Source organism: Nannobrachium achirus, assembly GCF_963921795.1.
Source record: "Nannobrachium achirus genome assembly, chromosome: 23".
Lineage (NCBI taxonomy): Eukaryota > Metazoa > Chordata > Actinopteri > Myctophiformes > Myctophidae > Nannobrachium > Nannobrachium achirus.
The window spans coordinates 11,363,139-11,378,753 of record NC_137830.1 but is presented as its reverse complement, the minus strand read 5'-3'; the positions used below and the strand labels follow the sequence as shown (position 1 = coordinate 11,378,753).

Below are 15,615 nucleotides of genomic sequence, written 5' to 3'. Positions count from 1 at the left end.
ATCTGATTAATCACTTCTGTTTAGATCAAACTAGTGTCCTGACCTGAATATCTATATTCTGCTTACTCGAGAGAGATGACCAATGTTTCCCTCTTGCACACACTTTTCAGGGTTTCCAGTGCAATGGACACCTACAGAGCAAGACATGACCGCAGCGTGGTTCCCAATACACCGGAACCACAGTTCCCATCCACTGTAAGCGAATTATCTATCTGTCTGTCTGTTTATTAAAGGACAACTTTGTTTTTTTACAACAAGGGTTCATATTTTAGATTGTGATTAGAGAAAAGAAAAAGTGAGTGTTAAAATGTTTTCATTTGCTTCGTTCTATTGTTTTACCGCGTTTACCGTGCTAAAATGTGGGGCATGTGTACGCATGGGGGCATGCGTACAAGTGGCTAAATATGTCTTTTTAGACACAATAAGCCAGCAGTTTCTTTATTGCTATTTACAGTCACACTTCTAGCAATCCTAAATCACATCCAACCATGAAAGGTTGCGTTGTATCTTGGGAATGGGCTTATTCTGTGTAAAATGACATATTTACGCATGCCCCCAACCACTGAATTAAGAATCTCTAAAACAATAGAAAGAAGTAAATGAAATAATTTTAACACTCATCTTTTATATTCTTTAATTACAATCTAAAATATGAACCCATGTTGTAAAGAACTAAAGTTGTCCTTTAAGTATTGACGGTTCTGAAAACACAAATTTACATGAATCCAAAATTGTGCTGTCAAACGATTAAACTATATGGAATCTATGAAGAGGTTGTGGGGGGGGGACCCTGCTTCATCTCTCTCTCAATTAAGGGGACTGAAAACGTTGAAGACCCCTGCTGTAGAGCGGTAGTTCTCAAACCCCATTTTGATAGGCATCAGGGCATGTACTCTCAGAGTTAGGGGAGTCTGTAGTAGCCTGGAGCCAGCCTGTTCGCTCCGTTCCACGTTTTGTATGGTCTAGAGACCATACAAAACGTGGAACGGAGCGAACAAGGTTGGCTCCAGGCTAAGTCTGTAGCACAGACCTCCAGAGAGGATCCTGATGTGTCCATTTGGTTCCATTTGTTCACTCTGACTTTGACTCCACATTGAGAACCACTGATTTAGAGTGTTTATTATGGGGTCTTGAACATTGACGTACATTCTCTTAAAAAATGCTAAATTTGGATTCTACCATAACAATGTATCTGCTTTACAGATGTACAGCGAGGATCGGAAGCGACGGGTGAGTGATCGTTGGTCTTGTACTCATACAGTAGTGATGGACCAGTAGTAGTGATTGGTTCCAATTGTACACTGTCAAAGTTACAGACTAGTAAGGGTCAATTTAGACCCCTATAAAGGAACATAGAGAGTCCCTGAAATCCACTTTGAGAACCACTGAGTATATTCCATAAATAAATACTTCAAATCAAAATATAACAAAGTACAGCGATATAATTGGGTTCTGTTTTTCTTTTTTGCAGATGAACTACATGTTCCTGAAGCAGTGCGTGGAGAGCCGGCCCATAGCGCCCATCCCCCAGCGCTGGCTGGACAACGTGCTGACCCGCGTCCCACCTCAGCTCAAGGAGGGTCCCGGGGGGCAGCGGCTGCTGCAGGAGCTCTGCGGGGAGGTCAGCCACGACTTCCTCAGCCAGATGGTCCAGCATACAGGTCTGTCTGGTAAAACCTTTTACAGGTCTAGACCCCAAAGAGAGACTCATTAGACCAGGGGTTTTCAAAGGGGTTTTCAAAGTGGGTGACGGGGCACCCTGGGGTGCCGCGAACGGCAGTCCAGGGGTGCCGCGAGATAATTTGATAATATTTGAAATTTATTTGGACATTTAAAGATATAATTAGTATCATTTTAAACTTGAAGTACAACGTTATTTTCAGTCAGTTCTAACCAAAATGGCTGTTATCTCAATGTTTTCCCCACAACATAATCGCTAAAATATGCTATAAATATAAGGTGCTGGGAGTGAAAATGATCAATATCGTCACTGTCAGGCAAGAACCTTGTATCTCCAAGTTTCAAATGTGTATGTTTTTTGGTAAAATAAAAGCCCTACTTCATCATACAAAAGTGTCACACAAGTAGGCGTTGTGTGCTTGTAGATCAGCTATTTTCACTACTTTAAATCGTTTTTAAAATAATAACACAAAAAGAGAAGGTTTTGGACATACAAGGTTTCCACCCGACAATGACAATTTAATGTAGGAGTGCCTACATTGCCTGAGACAAAAAAGTTTGGGAACCCCTACATTAGACGTTTGCCTGGGACCACAAACTAGTGGAAACAGCAGATCTACCAGCGCACAGGAATGTGAGCTTGTAGATCGGATATACAGTGTACAGCAGGGGTCTTCAACAGGGGGTCCGCGACCCCTAGGGGGTCCGCGGAGGTACTGCAGGGGGTCCGCGAAATTATTGCTTAAAAAAAATAAAAAAAATAATATTTCATTTTTTATTTCACATTTATGTTAAAAAATAAATCATGATTCTATCCATTTTGAATAGCTTTGGATACATGATTACTATGCAATTGACAGATTGTTGATATTATTGACATTGGTTCTCAGTTAATAAGTAGTATGTTTAGAAATGGTAGTGGTACGGCCCACCCTGCTCGCTGTAACTTGTACATGTTTAAAATAAAAGATATGTCGTAGCCCCGACCCCCCCACCCTACGAGGTGGTAGGGGGTCCCTGCTCCATCTCCCCATCAGTTTGGGGGTCCCCGGCCTGAAAACGTTGAAGACCCCTGGTGTACAGAGTACAGTACAAGGACGGAAACTCGCGTCGCGGCAACCACGCTGGTTATCATGAGATGACACAATATGTCCATATATGGGCAAATCCCAGATATGGGCTTAATATTGATGACACCAGGGATCTCCATATATGGGCATAAAATGGACAAGGACAGAATTAATTTTGCAAGTGTGTTTGCCGTGACGCGATTCACACTTGCAAATGAATTCTGTCTTAACATTTGAATTTTCCCATTCAAGTCAATCGGGAAAATGTATTCACTAATAAATGAATGGCCATATATGGAGCGTGACATGAGGGCGTGACTGACTCACTCACTCACTGACATGAGACAGAAGTTTAGATACTAACTGCTTCCTACGGTCGCAATGACCCACCCAGAGAAAATAAATGTGGGTGCGTGCACGTATGTGGACATTATTTTAAACAATACATGGTTGTGATGTGCTTTTCCCCCTCAGTGAACACTGTGCTGCAGAAGCCAGACATTAAAGGAGCTGTTCTGGAGAAGGAGAAAGATGTAACACCAAGGTGAGACTAGCAACACCCACCAACTACTGTAGCACACAACTTAATCAAATTAAGTAAAACAGTATATCAGACACTAGTCATGTTTCCATTAACTTATTCGAATTAGGGAAGCGAATTATCAGAAATGTGCATTAAGACAAAGTGAATTTAGCCTGTTTCCATTAAACTGATGAAATGCGATTCTTGGGAGATCCTGCCTGGGTCCGTCTGACCGACCTGCTGTAAATACTTCCCGCGGGCTTGCGCACAGTGCACAGAGCTGGGATGGGGCTGATTTTTTTCAGACCGAATCTGAGACGTGAGCACTGCTGTGACTCGCTACACAGTACACACTCATAGTGCAGCGTCGCGGATGCGAGCTGCTGTGAGCTGCTGTGAGCTTGTAGATCGGCCACTTTTCTTTTGGCACGCAACACGGTGTGATGACGAAGGGTCACTCCGTGTTTAACAACCGGTTTGTTTTGTGGACTACGATGGACGTTAATTAAGCGGCAGGGGAAAGTGTTATAGGTGGACAATATGCACCAGAACGTCATAATTTATTCGCATTTATTGTCTGACCTGTTTCCATTCACAAATGCGCATTTAGTTTATTCGATAAAGCCTCAAAATCTACCTCCTCCAACTTAGCGCATAAAGGTTTTTGCGGAGAAATGAAAGTTTATTAGAATTTTGTGTTTCCATAAAAACATTTATTCGCAAAACTCTTAATGCGCATTAAGAGGCTTTATGGAAACGCTGCTACTGGCTTCATTTTTGAATGAATGTTCTAATCTAAACTCAGTGTTGGGGAAGTTACTTTGAAAGCGTAACTTGTACAGTTACAAGTAACTCATGGCAGTAACTTGATCAAGTTAAAGTTATACCCCTGGAGAAATATAACTTATAAAGTTTCAAGTTACATAGAAAAAGTAACTTGGGTAACTTGAGTTACTTTTTTTTCCAGCGTTAAATTGAGAATGTACATGAAACAAAATATAATATCCTACAAAAAAAGTCAAATGCCAGCAGAAATATGCCTCTCAACTGAGTTTTATATTTTATTTCAAAAAGGTTGACATTTTCTTTAGTAAACATCTGTGTTCCTAAAATAAAGTTAAACAAATAAGAAAATTATGTTGAGGACATTTGATCGTAAAATTATAACTTCGCTTGTAACTTCTTGTAACTTGTTTTCTTTGCTGCACCTTCGCCTCTTCTGTCAAGCACTTTGTGACTCTGTCTTAAAAAGCGCTATACAAATAAAGTTTATTATTATTATTATTATAACTCAGTTACTTGACGAGTTACAGAAATATGAATGTAACTCGGTTACCAGCAAGTTACAGCAAAATGTTATGTTACATGTAACTTTAACTTCCCCAACACTGTCTAAACCAGAGTTCCCCAATAGGTGGCCCGCGGGCCATTTGCGGCCCGCGGGGGGGCTACCATCTGGCCCCCACCAACCCCAGTAATAATGGTGGTATAAGAGCAGCAACAACACTAGTATATCATCGTTGTCAGGTGGAAACCTTGTATCTCCAAATGTGTACGTTCTTTCGCAAAGTAAAGCCCTGCTTCATCATTCACAAAAGTAGTGAAAACGCCTCGCGGTGCGAGGCGTTGTGTGCTTGTAGATCTGCTGTTTTCACTAGTTTAAATCATTTTTAAAATGATAAATGCAAAATGAACGGTTTTGGACATACAAGGTTTTCACCCGACAACGACGATATCTGAACTGTCGCTGGAGTAGCGGGAACACCACCGTCGCCCCCTGCAATGTTGTGGCCCTCGGCTTGGTACCCTAGACATGATTCGGCCCTTGGGGGAAACTAATTGGGGAACCCCTGGTCTAAACTATAGTCTTCATCTTTATGTTTTTTCTGCAGAGTTCTTGATTTCTCCAGACCCTGGCACGACAGCTTCATTAGGAGCCGCAAACAGATAAAGGACAATTTGCACGTCCTTCATCCGGTCATGCGAGCGGTTCTGGACCTCGGCTACGTGACATTCTCCCCCGTGCTCCTGGCTGACCTCTCAGGCTGCCGGTAAGACGTCACCAAAGCAACGAGACAAATGTCTCTTTTCTACTATGAAGGGTAACCTAGAACCATAGACCATAACCTGGAACCTTTACAGAACCTGTGATGTTTTTTACCAGCTTGCAACGCTGGTCTACAGATCGTCATTTCCTAGCCGCCTAGAATTTCTCGTTACTTTCTCTTCATTGGCTGGGTAATAGAAAACAATAGAAGACTCATTAACAAATTTAAATAGCAGATTGCGATACGTTGTATGCTTGTAGATCAGCTATTTTTGAAACAATTTAAAGTATATGTTCTGGGTTCCCACAACTCACTTTATAGTACTTTATCTAGTCATGAGCAGGGCTCAAATCAGGCTCTGACAACCTCATCTGAAACCAATCCGTAGCGTATGGAAACAAATCCACCCTTGAAGCCAAAAAAACACGATCTAGAGGAGCTTAAATGTAGTTTTGAGATTCTTTTGTGCTTTGCTTTCGCTGTCCTTCCAGGCAGGGGTGTCGCGATTGGTGCCGCACTGTGATCTTGTATATCTGCTATTTTTAAAAAATCATCAAGGTTTTTTTTTTTTTTATGTTTCTATGTCAGTGGTGCTCAAACTTTTTCACGTGAAGGACCCCTAAAATTATGTATTTTGCCACAGACTTCCTTCTCAAAATATTTACCGGTAGTTCCAGGGACCGCCCAGAAGCAAAATTTGTGTTACAAATGTTCGCTTAAAACATACATAATATTCAAATATTTGCACACATTTTCACAACTTTTCAAAAATAGCAGATCTACAAGCTTGTGAGCTTGTATATCTGCTATGTTTCAATAGCTAAAGTATAAAATAATCAAGGCCCCCTCCACCTTGGGCCCTAGTAACTCGGTCCCACTTTTCCCCCACCCCTTGTGACGACCCTGCTTCCAGGCCTTCGGGGCCGGTCGACTGTGAAAGCCTCAAGAACAAGACGGCCGTGGAGTGCCGGAGGGTGGAGGAGCGCCTCATGAACTCCTGGTTCCCCAGGATCATCCACCTGCTGACCAGCAAGGACATGATGAGGGGGGTGAGAGCCGAGAAGCTGGAGGCCTTCTACGGCTGCGTGACCACGCTCATCTCCAACCAGGTCAGACTGGTCTCAGACGCTGCTGCTGGGACATCCAGAGAATGTTAGAGAGGCAGGGTCTGACATTTCTCAAAGGGACTTTTGGTGAAAATATTGAAACATATTCAGTGAAAAGCACCGAAAATAGCAGACCTCCAAGCTCACAACGCGTCGCAGAAGCGTTGTGAGCTTGGAGGGTAGCTATTTTCGGTGCTTGATACCACATTGAACTAAGCATAATCAAGTCAATACTGGAGATGTGGCGTAACGGCATGGATTTCTACACAGAGAGGGCAATTCCTACAACATAAGATGCTGCATTCCATTTCAGGAGAGTTTGGACAAGACAATAAGCCCTTTTGCAAATCCCACCCCATTCTGCCCTGTTACTATGATAGGACATTTGACCCTGGGCAGATTGTTTTTATAGTGGCAGTGAATGGGATTTTTTTTCCCCTTCATAGCCTCATTACAGCTATATAAAGTACCAAAGGAAAAACATCTAGGTGATATTAATAAAAAGGGAAGACAAAGGTACAGTAGTTACATTGCAAAACAGGGGGTTTACCCGAAAATATATGTTTTAATTTGTTTAATCCCAGTGGGACAGAATCCTCTTTGCAGATTCTTTTATAGTGGTAGTGGATGGGATTTTTTTCCCCTTCATAGCCTCATTACAGCTATATAAAGTACCACAAAAAACACATCTACGTGATATTAATAAAAAGGGAAGAAAAAGGTACAGTAATTACATAGCAAAACAGTAGTTTTCCCCCCGAAAATAAATGTTTTAATTAGTTTAATCCTCTGGATCAGAAAGAGAATAGACCGCGCATTGCATCCTGGGTAGGAAGAGGACAGAACTATAATCCTAACCTCACATAATAGGCTGGCTTTTCGTAATTCTGCCCATTTAAAATATATGTACCCAATCGTGACTCTTAGACCATTGATATGGTCCATGTGAACTAGTTTGTTGAAGCTTATTCATTATGATGAGCGAGATCACAGCCGAGATCGCGGCCGTACCGGGCGATCGCCGTGTCGCGCACTGCGGACAGTTTTGAAAGCCACATTTAACATTCTCCACTGCACAAACTCCACCCCCGATAGCAAAAAGTGAATGTTTTTTTCTGGTTGGCCAGTCAGGGAGTCTCAGGGACCAATCAGAAGGCTGACAAACAGTCTATTGTCTTCTCTTGAATGCTGCCTTCAGGTATGGCATGGAAAGAGGGCATAGTAAAGAATGCATTCATGGTCTGGAGAGGGCACTTTTTACAGACGGATAAAAGGGCAGGGGCTCAAGCCCCCTTTGATGTACTGTATATGTGTGCACGTGCCTGCTGCTGATGGGAGGTGGACCCTACGTACATACCGTAGTAAAAACCTCAGTGTTCATTTCATTAATATATATATATGTAACAGAGGTGATCCAAACCTCCCCACCCGGCTTCGAACCCGGGTCTCCCACGTGAAAGTCCAATATCCTAACCATTACTCCAAAGGGATATCCCTATGGAACGAGAGCAGATACTAGACTTTTGAGTCTTCAGGCTGGGGCTGCGACTCTCTCCGCCACACTCACCCCCCTTTGACCTCCTCCTACGGGGAAGCCCGGATCCGGGTCACGGCACCAATGTAACGGAGGTGATCTGAACCTCCCCACCCGGCTTCGAACCCGGGTCTCCCACGTGAAAGTCCAATATCTTAACCATTACTCCAAAGGGATATCCCTATGGAACGAGGGCAGACATTAGACTTTTGAGGCTTCAGGCTGGGGCTGCGACTCTCTCCGCCACATATATATATATATATATATATATATATATATATATATATATATTCTTTTTCCACTTCAAACTGTGTTAGATTTTTATTTGTATTATTGTCTTCATATAGAGCTTGCAATTCCCTCTAACACTGCACATTCAAAGTTTTGCTACACAGAAGCAAAATACATTTAATTAATTGAAATTAGTCAAAACAAGTGTTTTTTTCAGTGGCGACTGGTTACTTTGACATGTGGTTAATACAGCATAATCCTGTCTCTCATGGTTTACATTGGTTTCAAAATCTTGGGATAAAGGGGCGCCGGCTGGCCTGGTGGTCGAGGCGCATACCACATACTAGGCTGTGGTGCCTGCTGGCGTCGCCGGTTCGGTTCCCCGTCCGGATGACCTTTGCCACATGTCGTTCCCCATCTCTCTCCCCGTTTCCTGTCGGTCTACTGTCCTGTCAAATAGAGGCATAAAAAGCCCAAAAACAAATCTTAAAAAAAAAAAAAAAAAAATCTCGGGATAAAAATAAAACATAAGAAAAGAAAAATAATATACAGGTAGTTAATTTACATGTTTGTCTTCCTGAAATCCACAGTTGAAGTCCCTGCTGGAGAGGAGCGTGGAGGAGTTCTCCAAGCTGTTTGATCCCAGCAGCGCCCACCGCCTGCCCCTGTTCCGCATGGACCTGACGTTCGACGACGAGAAGATGGAGCTTTATCCCAGCTTCCAAGCCCTGGAGGAGACCGTCCTGGAGATCCTCAACGTCATCACAGACACTCTGCAGGTCTGATAGAGTAGAGCAGGGGTTTTCAAAGTGGGTGACGGGGCACCCTGGGGTGCCGCGACGGCAGTCCAGGGGTGCCGCGAGATCATTTGATAATATTTGGAATTTATTTGGACACTTGCAAAAATATTTAGTATCATTTTTAAACTTGAAGTACACAGTTATTTTCCGTCAGTTCTAACCAAAATGGCTGTTATCTCAACGTTTTCCTCGCAGCATAATCACTAAAATATCATTACTGTCAGGCAGAAACCTCTATCGCACAAAACTAGTGAAAACAGCCGATCTACAAGCACACAACGCCTCGCGATGCGAGGCGTTGTGTGCTTGTAGATCTGCTGTTTTCACTAGTTTAGTACATTTTATAAATGATAAATACAACGGTTTTGGACTTACAAGGTTTCCACCCGACAACGATGATATGCTATAAATATAAGGTGCTCGGGAGTGAAAATTATAATGTAGGGGTACCTCGGACAAAAACAAATTTATGGCGTGCCCTGAGACAAAAACGTTTGGGAACCCCTGGACTAGAGAACATGGTTTGATGGATTTGCCCCACCTGGAACCACTTATTTCAGGGGTCTTCAATGTTTTCAAGCCTAGGACCCCTTAGTTGAGAGAGAGATGAAGATGAAGAGATGAACCCCCACAACCTCTTCATAGATTCCATATCGTTTCATCGTTTGACAGCACAATTAGCCCTATTCACGGCCCGCCCACTCAGCAAATTTCTCAGCATCCCCCGGGTGCTGACATCAATTTAGAAGGGGAAACTATAACAGAAATAGCTGGACTTAAAGCCAACAAATCATTATTTCGAACGGTAAAGTAAATTTTAATGCTTTGTGCCTTTTACTATCTTGTGTTCTTGATCATGCTAGCCATATTTTATACTTTACTATTCGGAAATTGCATTAAATCTGCGATTTCTGTGTTAACTCTATAGGCTATAGTAGGATTTTCCCCTTCAAAACGTAACTTCAGCACCCGGGGGATGCTGAGTGGGCGGGCCATGAATAGGGCTAATCATCAGTGATTTTGGATTCATGTCAATTTGTGTTTTCAGAACGCCTCACAGTGCGATGCCAAATAAATATAATTCTAGGGGTCCTACTTACAGTATGAATAAATGAATGAGTTTTTTTTTTCTTTTTCGAATTAAAACATTTTAAAATAAAATACAACAGATGAAAAAAAAAAAAAACATTAACAATGTCCAAAAAGGAGTAGGATTAAGTGTAAAACATATTAAGCTTAATCTTCACTGCATATTGAAAGAAAAAACTAGATTACATTTTGGAAAGTGGAAACATAAAACAGGGCTGTTTTGACTCAATATTTCAACAGTAGAAACGTGTTTTTTGTGCAAGACTTGCAGATATTTTCAAGATTTTTCAAAAATAGCTGATCTACAAGCTTGCATAATATCTGCTATTTTTGAATAGCTAAAGCATAAAATAATGGTTAAAAACAAGTAATAATGTGTAATAATCCGTTAATGTACTAGACTTATCTTTTTAATTTATTTTATTATTGACAGTTCTTGATCTGTTGTATGAAACTGACCCACAGAAAGTCCAGACTGTCCAGTCGTGGATGACAGAAACCACCACGTCGTTCGTGGATGCCAGGTTGGTGGATCACGTCCTGGCCAGGGCTCAGACCACCGTGAAGACCGCTGTGAGCAAGAACTTAGAGGAACCGGGCAAACATTTCCAGAAATATGGTGAGGCACTGTAATCCCTAGCTCTGGTCCCTAGCGTTAGTGGCGTTCTCCCTAACGCTATGTTCCTCTACCTCCCCATATCCTTGGTAAATCCGGGAAGACCCGTCGTCTGGTTTGAAATTAACAAAAACTGTTTCGCCACTCACCAAACCAAAGGTATCAGTGGACAGTTGAAAGCTTACTCTAGTGGACACAGTCTGGGCCCCCCACCAGATGCTTAAAATATATTTCTAGGGCGAAATTAAAAATATTCCACCGGATGGAGACGCCCTTCCTGGTTGAATACTGTTTTTACGAAAAAGTGCTTCCAATGTCACAGAGCTGAATAACACCCAACGAGACTAATGCTCTGTTAATGCGATGCATTTCGGTACTCTGACCTGCGTGGCAGTAGTGAGTTGGTGCCGTGATGGCGACGACGAACAGTGAAAAACTAGAAGAAATGGAGTCTCCATCCAGTGGAATATTTTTAGAAATGCCATAGAAATGTATCTTAAGAGTGTTGTGGGGGTCCCAGACTGTGTCCACTAAGTAGAGTAAGCTTTCAACTGTCCACTGATACCTTTGGTTTGATGAGGGGCGAAACAGTTTTTGTTATTTTCGGACCAGACGACAGGTCTTTCCGGATTTGCCAAGGATATGTTGAGGTAGAGGAACATAGCGTTATGGAGGCAGTGTGACCACACTTGAAATTTCCCATAATTTCACCTTTCTCATTTGTGTTTTGAGTTCAGCCAAAGACATCAGAAATGATGTCAGCATATATAGTATTTACGCATCATCCATCCTCAAATTTGGACAATCCTTTTGCTTTCCTTCCATTATAAAAATGTAAGTCCAAATCCAATCCAAAGGGTATTTGGTCAGGTTCTATGTTAGTTAAAAACGAAAGTCTTTATCAATACCACTTGTAACATTTTAAAGGAATTATGACACGCCAGTTTTTTGTCACATTCCTAAGACAAAAATTTGTTTCGAGTAAATTTACCCCCATTGATTCCGGATGGGGACCCGTTTCGAAAACGGGTCCCCATCTGGAATCAATGGGGGTAAATTTATTATTATCACATTTTTGTCTTAGGAATCCGACAAAAAACTAAAAATATTATTGAACTCTAGTCTCCATGGCGTGACTAATCAATAGAAAAAAAAGTCATTTGAGTTAAGCCCTTTGCACACAGGCGCGTTTAACCGCACGGATAAAACGGACAATTTCATTTTTTTAAAAGAAAACAATGATTCTCTACGACCTCATGCACACCGGCTCCGAATTAGCCGTGCGACGAGTGGCTGCGGCCGTGCGTTTTTTTCTCGATCGAACCCAGTTCGATTCGTGCGTCTTGTCGCATGCGGTAAAAAACTCATCACTCCTTTTATGACTCCTTTTGGGATCCGCAGTGCCGTTTCCGCACAGCCTTGCACACCAAATCCAATGCGTTTTATTCATGCCGCAAACGAAAAAAACGCAACTGTCCTGTGTGCAAAGGGCTTTACGGTGTACCAATTACCTGCTTTCTATCTGCAGTTGACAACTATGACTGGCTGGTCAATGGAAGAGCCCAAGCTCAGGTGGAGCAGTTCATGGAGGAGCAACATTCGTTCGTCGAGTACACCGAGGTACAGTATAACGTTTTACACAATTCAAGCAGGTTGTCAAGTAGTACATACTGTATACACCAGGGGTCTTCAACGTTTTCAGGCCAAGGACCCCTTAGTCGAGAGAGAGATGAAGCAGGGACCCCCACAACCCATAGATTCCATAGAGTTTCATTGTTTGACAGCACAATTAACAGTGTATTTTGGATTCATGTCAATGAATTAACCACTTGAACGTCAATACTTAATAAACTTGACCTTTCACGCTGTGCTTAGTCTGCTCTTTTTCTCCTCTACAACAAACCTCTTTGCCAATGCTGCGAGGCGTTGTGAGCTTGTAGATCTGCTATTTTTGGCTAAAGTTCTCAGAATATGGTCACTAGGGTTCAAGTGGTTAATATAAAAAAGGAGAGAAAAAAGCTTCTATCACACAAAGATTTGGAGGACCCCCTGTAGTAACTCTGAGGACCTCCTAATCCTTTTTTAATTATGTATATCCTGTATTGTATGTTATCCTAACAGGGTGTTATTATTTCATATACTATATAATAGGACATTCTCGACCCCCCAAAATAATTGAGACCCCCCATTTATTTAGGGTGGTCTCCAGATGATTAACTTAATGTGCAACATTGTTTTCTCTCTCAACAGTAAACAAACGAAACAAGTGTATAGAGGGCATCTGCACATTTCTAAAGTGACAATTAAAGGACTTTTTAATAGCCCTCTCTAAATTAAACATATTGGCCAAATTGTCAAATATTAGAGGGAGAAATTGTGAAAATAGCAGATCTACATGCGTTGTGAGCATGTAGAGCTGCTATTTTCACAACAGAACCGTGTTATACAAAATGTAATGCCTCAACTCTTAGTGCTCGTCAGGGTGGGGGGGGGGGTCCCCCGTTCAAATATGATTATTTTGGAGGTCGCGGCACTGAAAAGGTTGAGAACCACTGCGATAGAAGATGACTTGCCGTGTCCGCAGTGCTTTGTAAATGTGATGTGATCATGGTGAACGTCTCTTCTCCTATAGCGGGTGGAGGAGTTTCGCGTGCTGGCCAGGGAGATCATCAGCCTCCCGGTTGCAGCCACCTTCACCATGGTCCACCTGCACTGTGAGGAGCTCAACCAGGGGCTGGCCAACAAAGCCAAGACGTTCGCCCAGATCCTCCTGGAGAAGCTGGTCACCGACCACCGACAGCACAACCTTCAGTCAGTCGCAGCCTCCTCTTTGCACTCTCTCATGGACAAACCTTATCGGCTAAATCTTGATATTCCGTTGTTTCGAGGTCCCGGTATTCCGGTTAGGGTTAGGGCAGGGGTCTCGGGACCCCTAGGGGGTCTTCAGAGTTACTACAGGGGCTCCTCCAAATCTTTGTGTGATAGAAACTTTTGTTCTCCTTTTTTATATTAACCATTTGAACCATCCTTGAACCGTGTCCATATTCTGAGTACTTTGGCCAAAAATAGCGGATCTACAAGCTCTGCGAGGCGTTGTGAGCTTGTAGATCTGCTATTTTCAGTAAAGAGCTTTGGTGTAGAGGGGGAAAAGAGCAGACTAAGTACAGAGTGAAAAGTCAAGTTTATTAAGCATTGACGGTTCAAGTGGTTAAATATCTGAAAACACACATTGACATGAATCCAAAATACGCTGATGATCGTGCTGTCAAACAATGGAACTATATGGAATCTATGAAAAAGGTTGTGGGGGTCCCTGGTTCATCTCTCTCTCAACTAAGGGGTCCTTGGCCTGAAAACGTTGAAGACCCCTAGGTTAGGGTAAGGGACATGTTTAGGAATAGGGTTTAGGCTTTGGGTTAACATTCACTCACCCGTGTCGGCAGGTTAGCGTTCACAAGCGTAGGCAGGTTAGCGTTCACCCGCGTCGGCAGGTTAGCCTGGGACCTCGAAACAACGGGACATCGAAATATCGATCCCCGCCCATCTTTTCTCCCCTGAAATATGATTTATGCTGAATGTATTGTATATGTGTGTGTGTGTGTGTGTGTGTGTGTGTGTGTGTGTGTGTGTGTGTGTGTGTGTATGTGCGTGCATGCGTGTGTGTGTGTGTGTGTGTGTGTGTGTGTGTGTGTGTGTGTGTGTGTGTGTGTGTGTGTGTGTGTGTGTGTGTGTGTGTGTGTGTGTGTCCTCAAAGGATCTGCCGTGCATTTGAAAACATCAAAGAGAAAGCCGTTGTCGTCCCAGAGAACACAGAGGACATGGCTGAGATGCTTGCTTACATCACTCACACAAAGACAAAGGCTATTCCAGAACTAAATCAGGAGATAACGGTGCGTGCCCATATGGCTGTTTTTGCACTCTTTAAACTTTAGAGGGTATCTGCGCATGTCTAAAGTGACAACCTAAGGACTTTTTAATACATCTAAATTGAAAAATTATACGTTGGTCAAATTGTCAATTATTAGAGGCTGAAATTGTGAAAATAGCTGATTTACACGCTCACAACGCCTCGCAAGCATGTAGATCTTCTATTTTCACAGTAGAACTGTGTTATACAAAATCTAATGCCTCAACTTTTAGTGCTCGTCAGGGTGTGTGTGTGTGTGTGTGGGAGCCGGAGGGCCCCCAGTTAAAAGATGATTATTTGGGGGGTCCCTGCCTGAAAAGGTTGAGGACCACTGCTTTAAAGTTGAATTAACACCAAGTAGTAATACTGTACATATATGCTTTGCAAATACATCCATAACTCAAATGGATTGCTGGGCTACGCTCAACCAACTGTTGTTATGTTCTGACAGGAAACCAACCGCACGTTGAACTATCTCCTGGACGTGCACATCTTTGACCCCGAGGACTTGGAGCTGAATTCCACCGTCCTCCTCTGGCCGCAAAGCATCCTTCCTGTCTTTGAGCTCAATGATAAGGTACGGTTTGGTCCGGCACTCTTTATCAAGATGAAAACCATTTAATGCTATTACTTTGCATTGTATTTCATGGTGTGGCTTATGTTCCACCTTTAAATTCTGTAGGCAACCTGGCCTGGCGAAGATCTGGACTCCGATCTGTATTACAAATAAAGTGTTGGACGATCAGACCAACCAAATGACCAAAAGAAATCGCTAGTCGAACCTCACCTACAGTACATAAATATATATACCAGGTCTCAGGGGCCACTCAGCAAAATACAAAAAGTTCAAGGGCCGCAAGCTAAAATGACAGTCCTATTTTAGACGTTTAGACAATGATTTTGTAACACACTACATAAGGAAGGAAACACAGAAAACAGACACGTTTCCAACGCCAAACCTCAATGAACAAAAAATATTGTCATGGAATGATTAAGATTAACAATGAAGTG

General features: G+C 42.5%; 1 protein-coding gene across 1 annotated transcript in view; it reads left to right on the top strand.

The window, feature by feature from the left end:
* Positions 1–1,471: 1,471 nt before the first annotated feature.
* The window catches only part of dnah12 (dynein, axonemal, heavy chain 12), a gene marked incomplete at both ends in the record, with an annotated part of 116,740 nt that continues 102,596 nt past the window's right edge, over positions 1,472–15,615 (top strand). Inside the window, 10 exons of the mRNA XM_080754209.1 lie at positions 1,472–1,661; positions 3,225–3,294; positions 5,166–5,324; positions 6,235–6,430; positions 8,783–8,971; positions 10,547–10,700; positions 12,226–12,317; positions 13,330–13,508; positions 14,452–14,587; positions 15,056–15,181. Coding sequence (XP_080610335.1) covers positions 1,472–1,661; positions 3,225–3,294; positions 5,166–5,324; positions 6,235–6,430; positions 8,783–8,971; positions 10,547–10,700; positions 12,226–12,317; positions 13,330–13,508; positions 14,452–14,587; positions 15,056–15,181 — 1,491 coding nt within the window. The remainder of the gene's footprint in view (positions 1,662–3,224; positions 3,295–5,165; positions 5,325–6,234; positions 6,431–8,782; positions 8,972–10,546; positions 10,701–12,225; positions 12,318–13,329; positions 13,509–14,451; positions 14,588–15,055; positions 15,182–15,615) is intronic.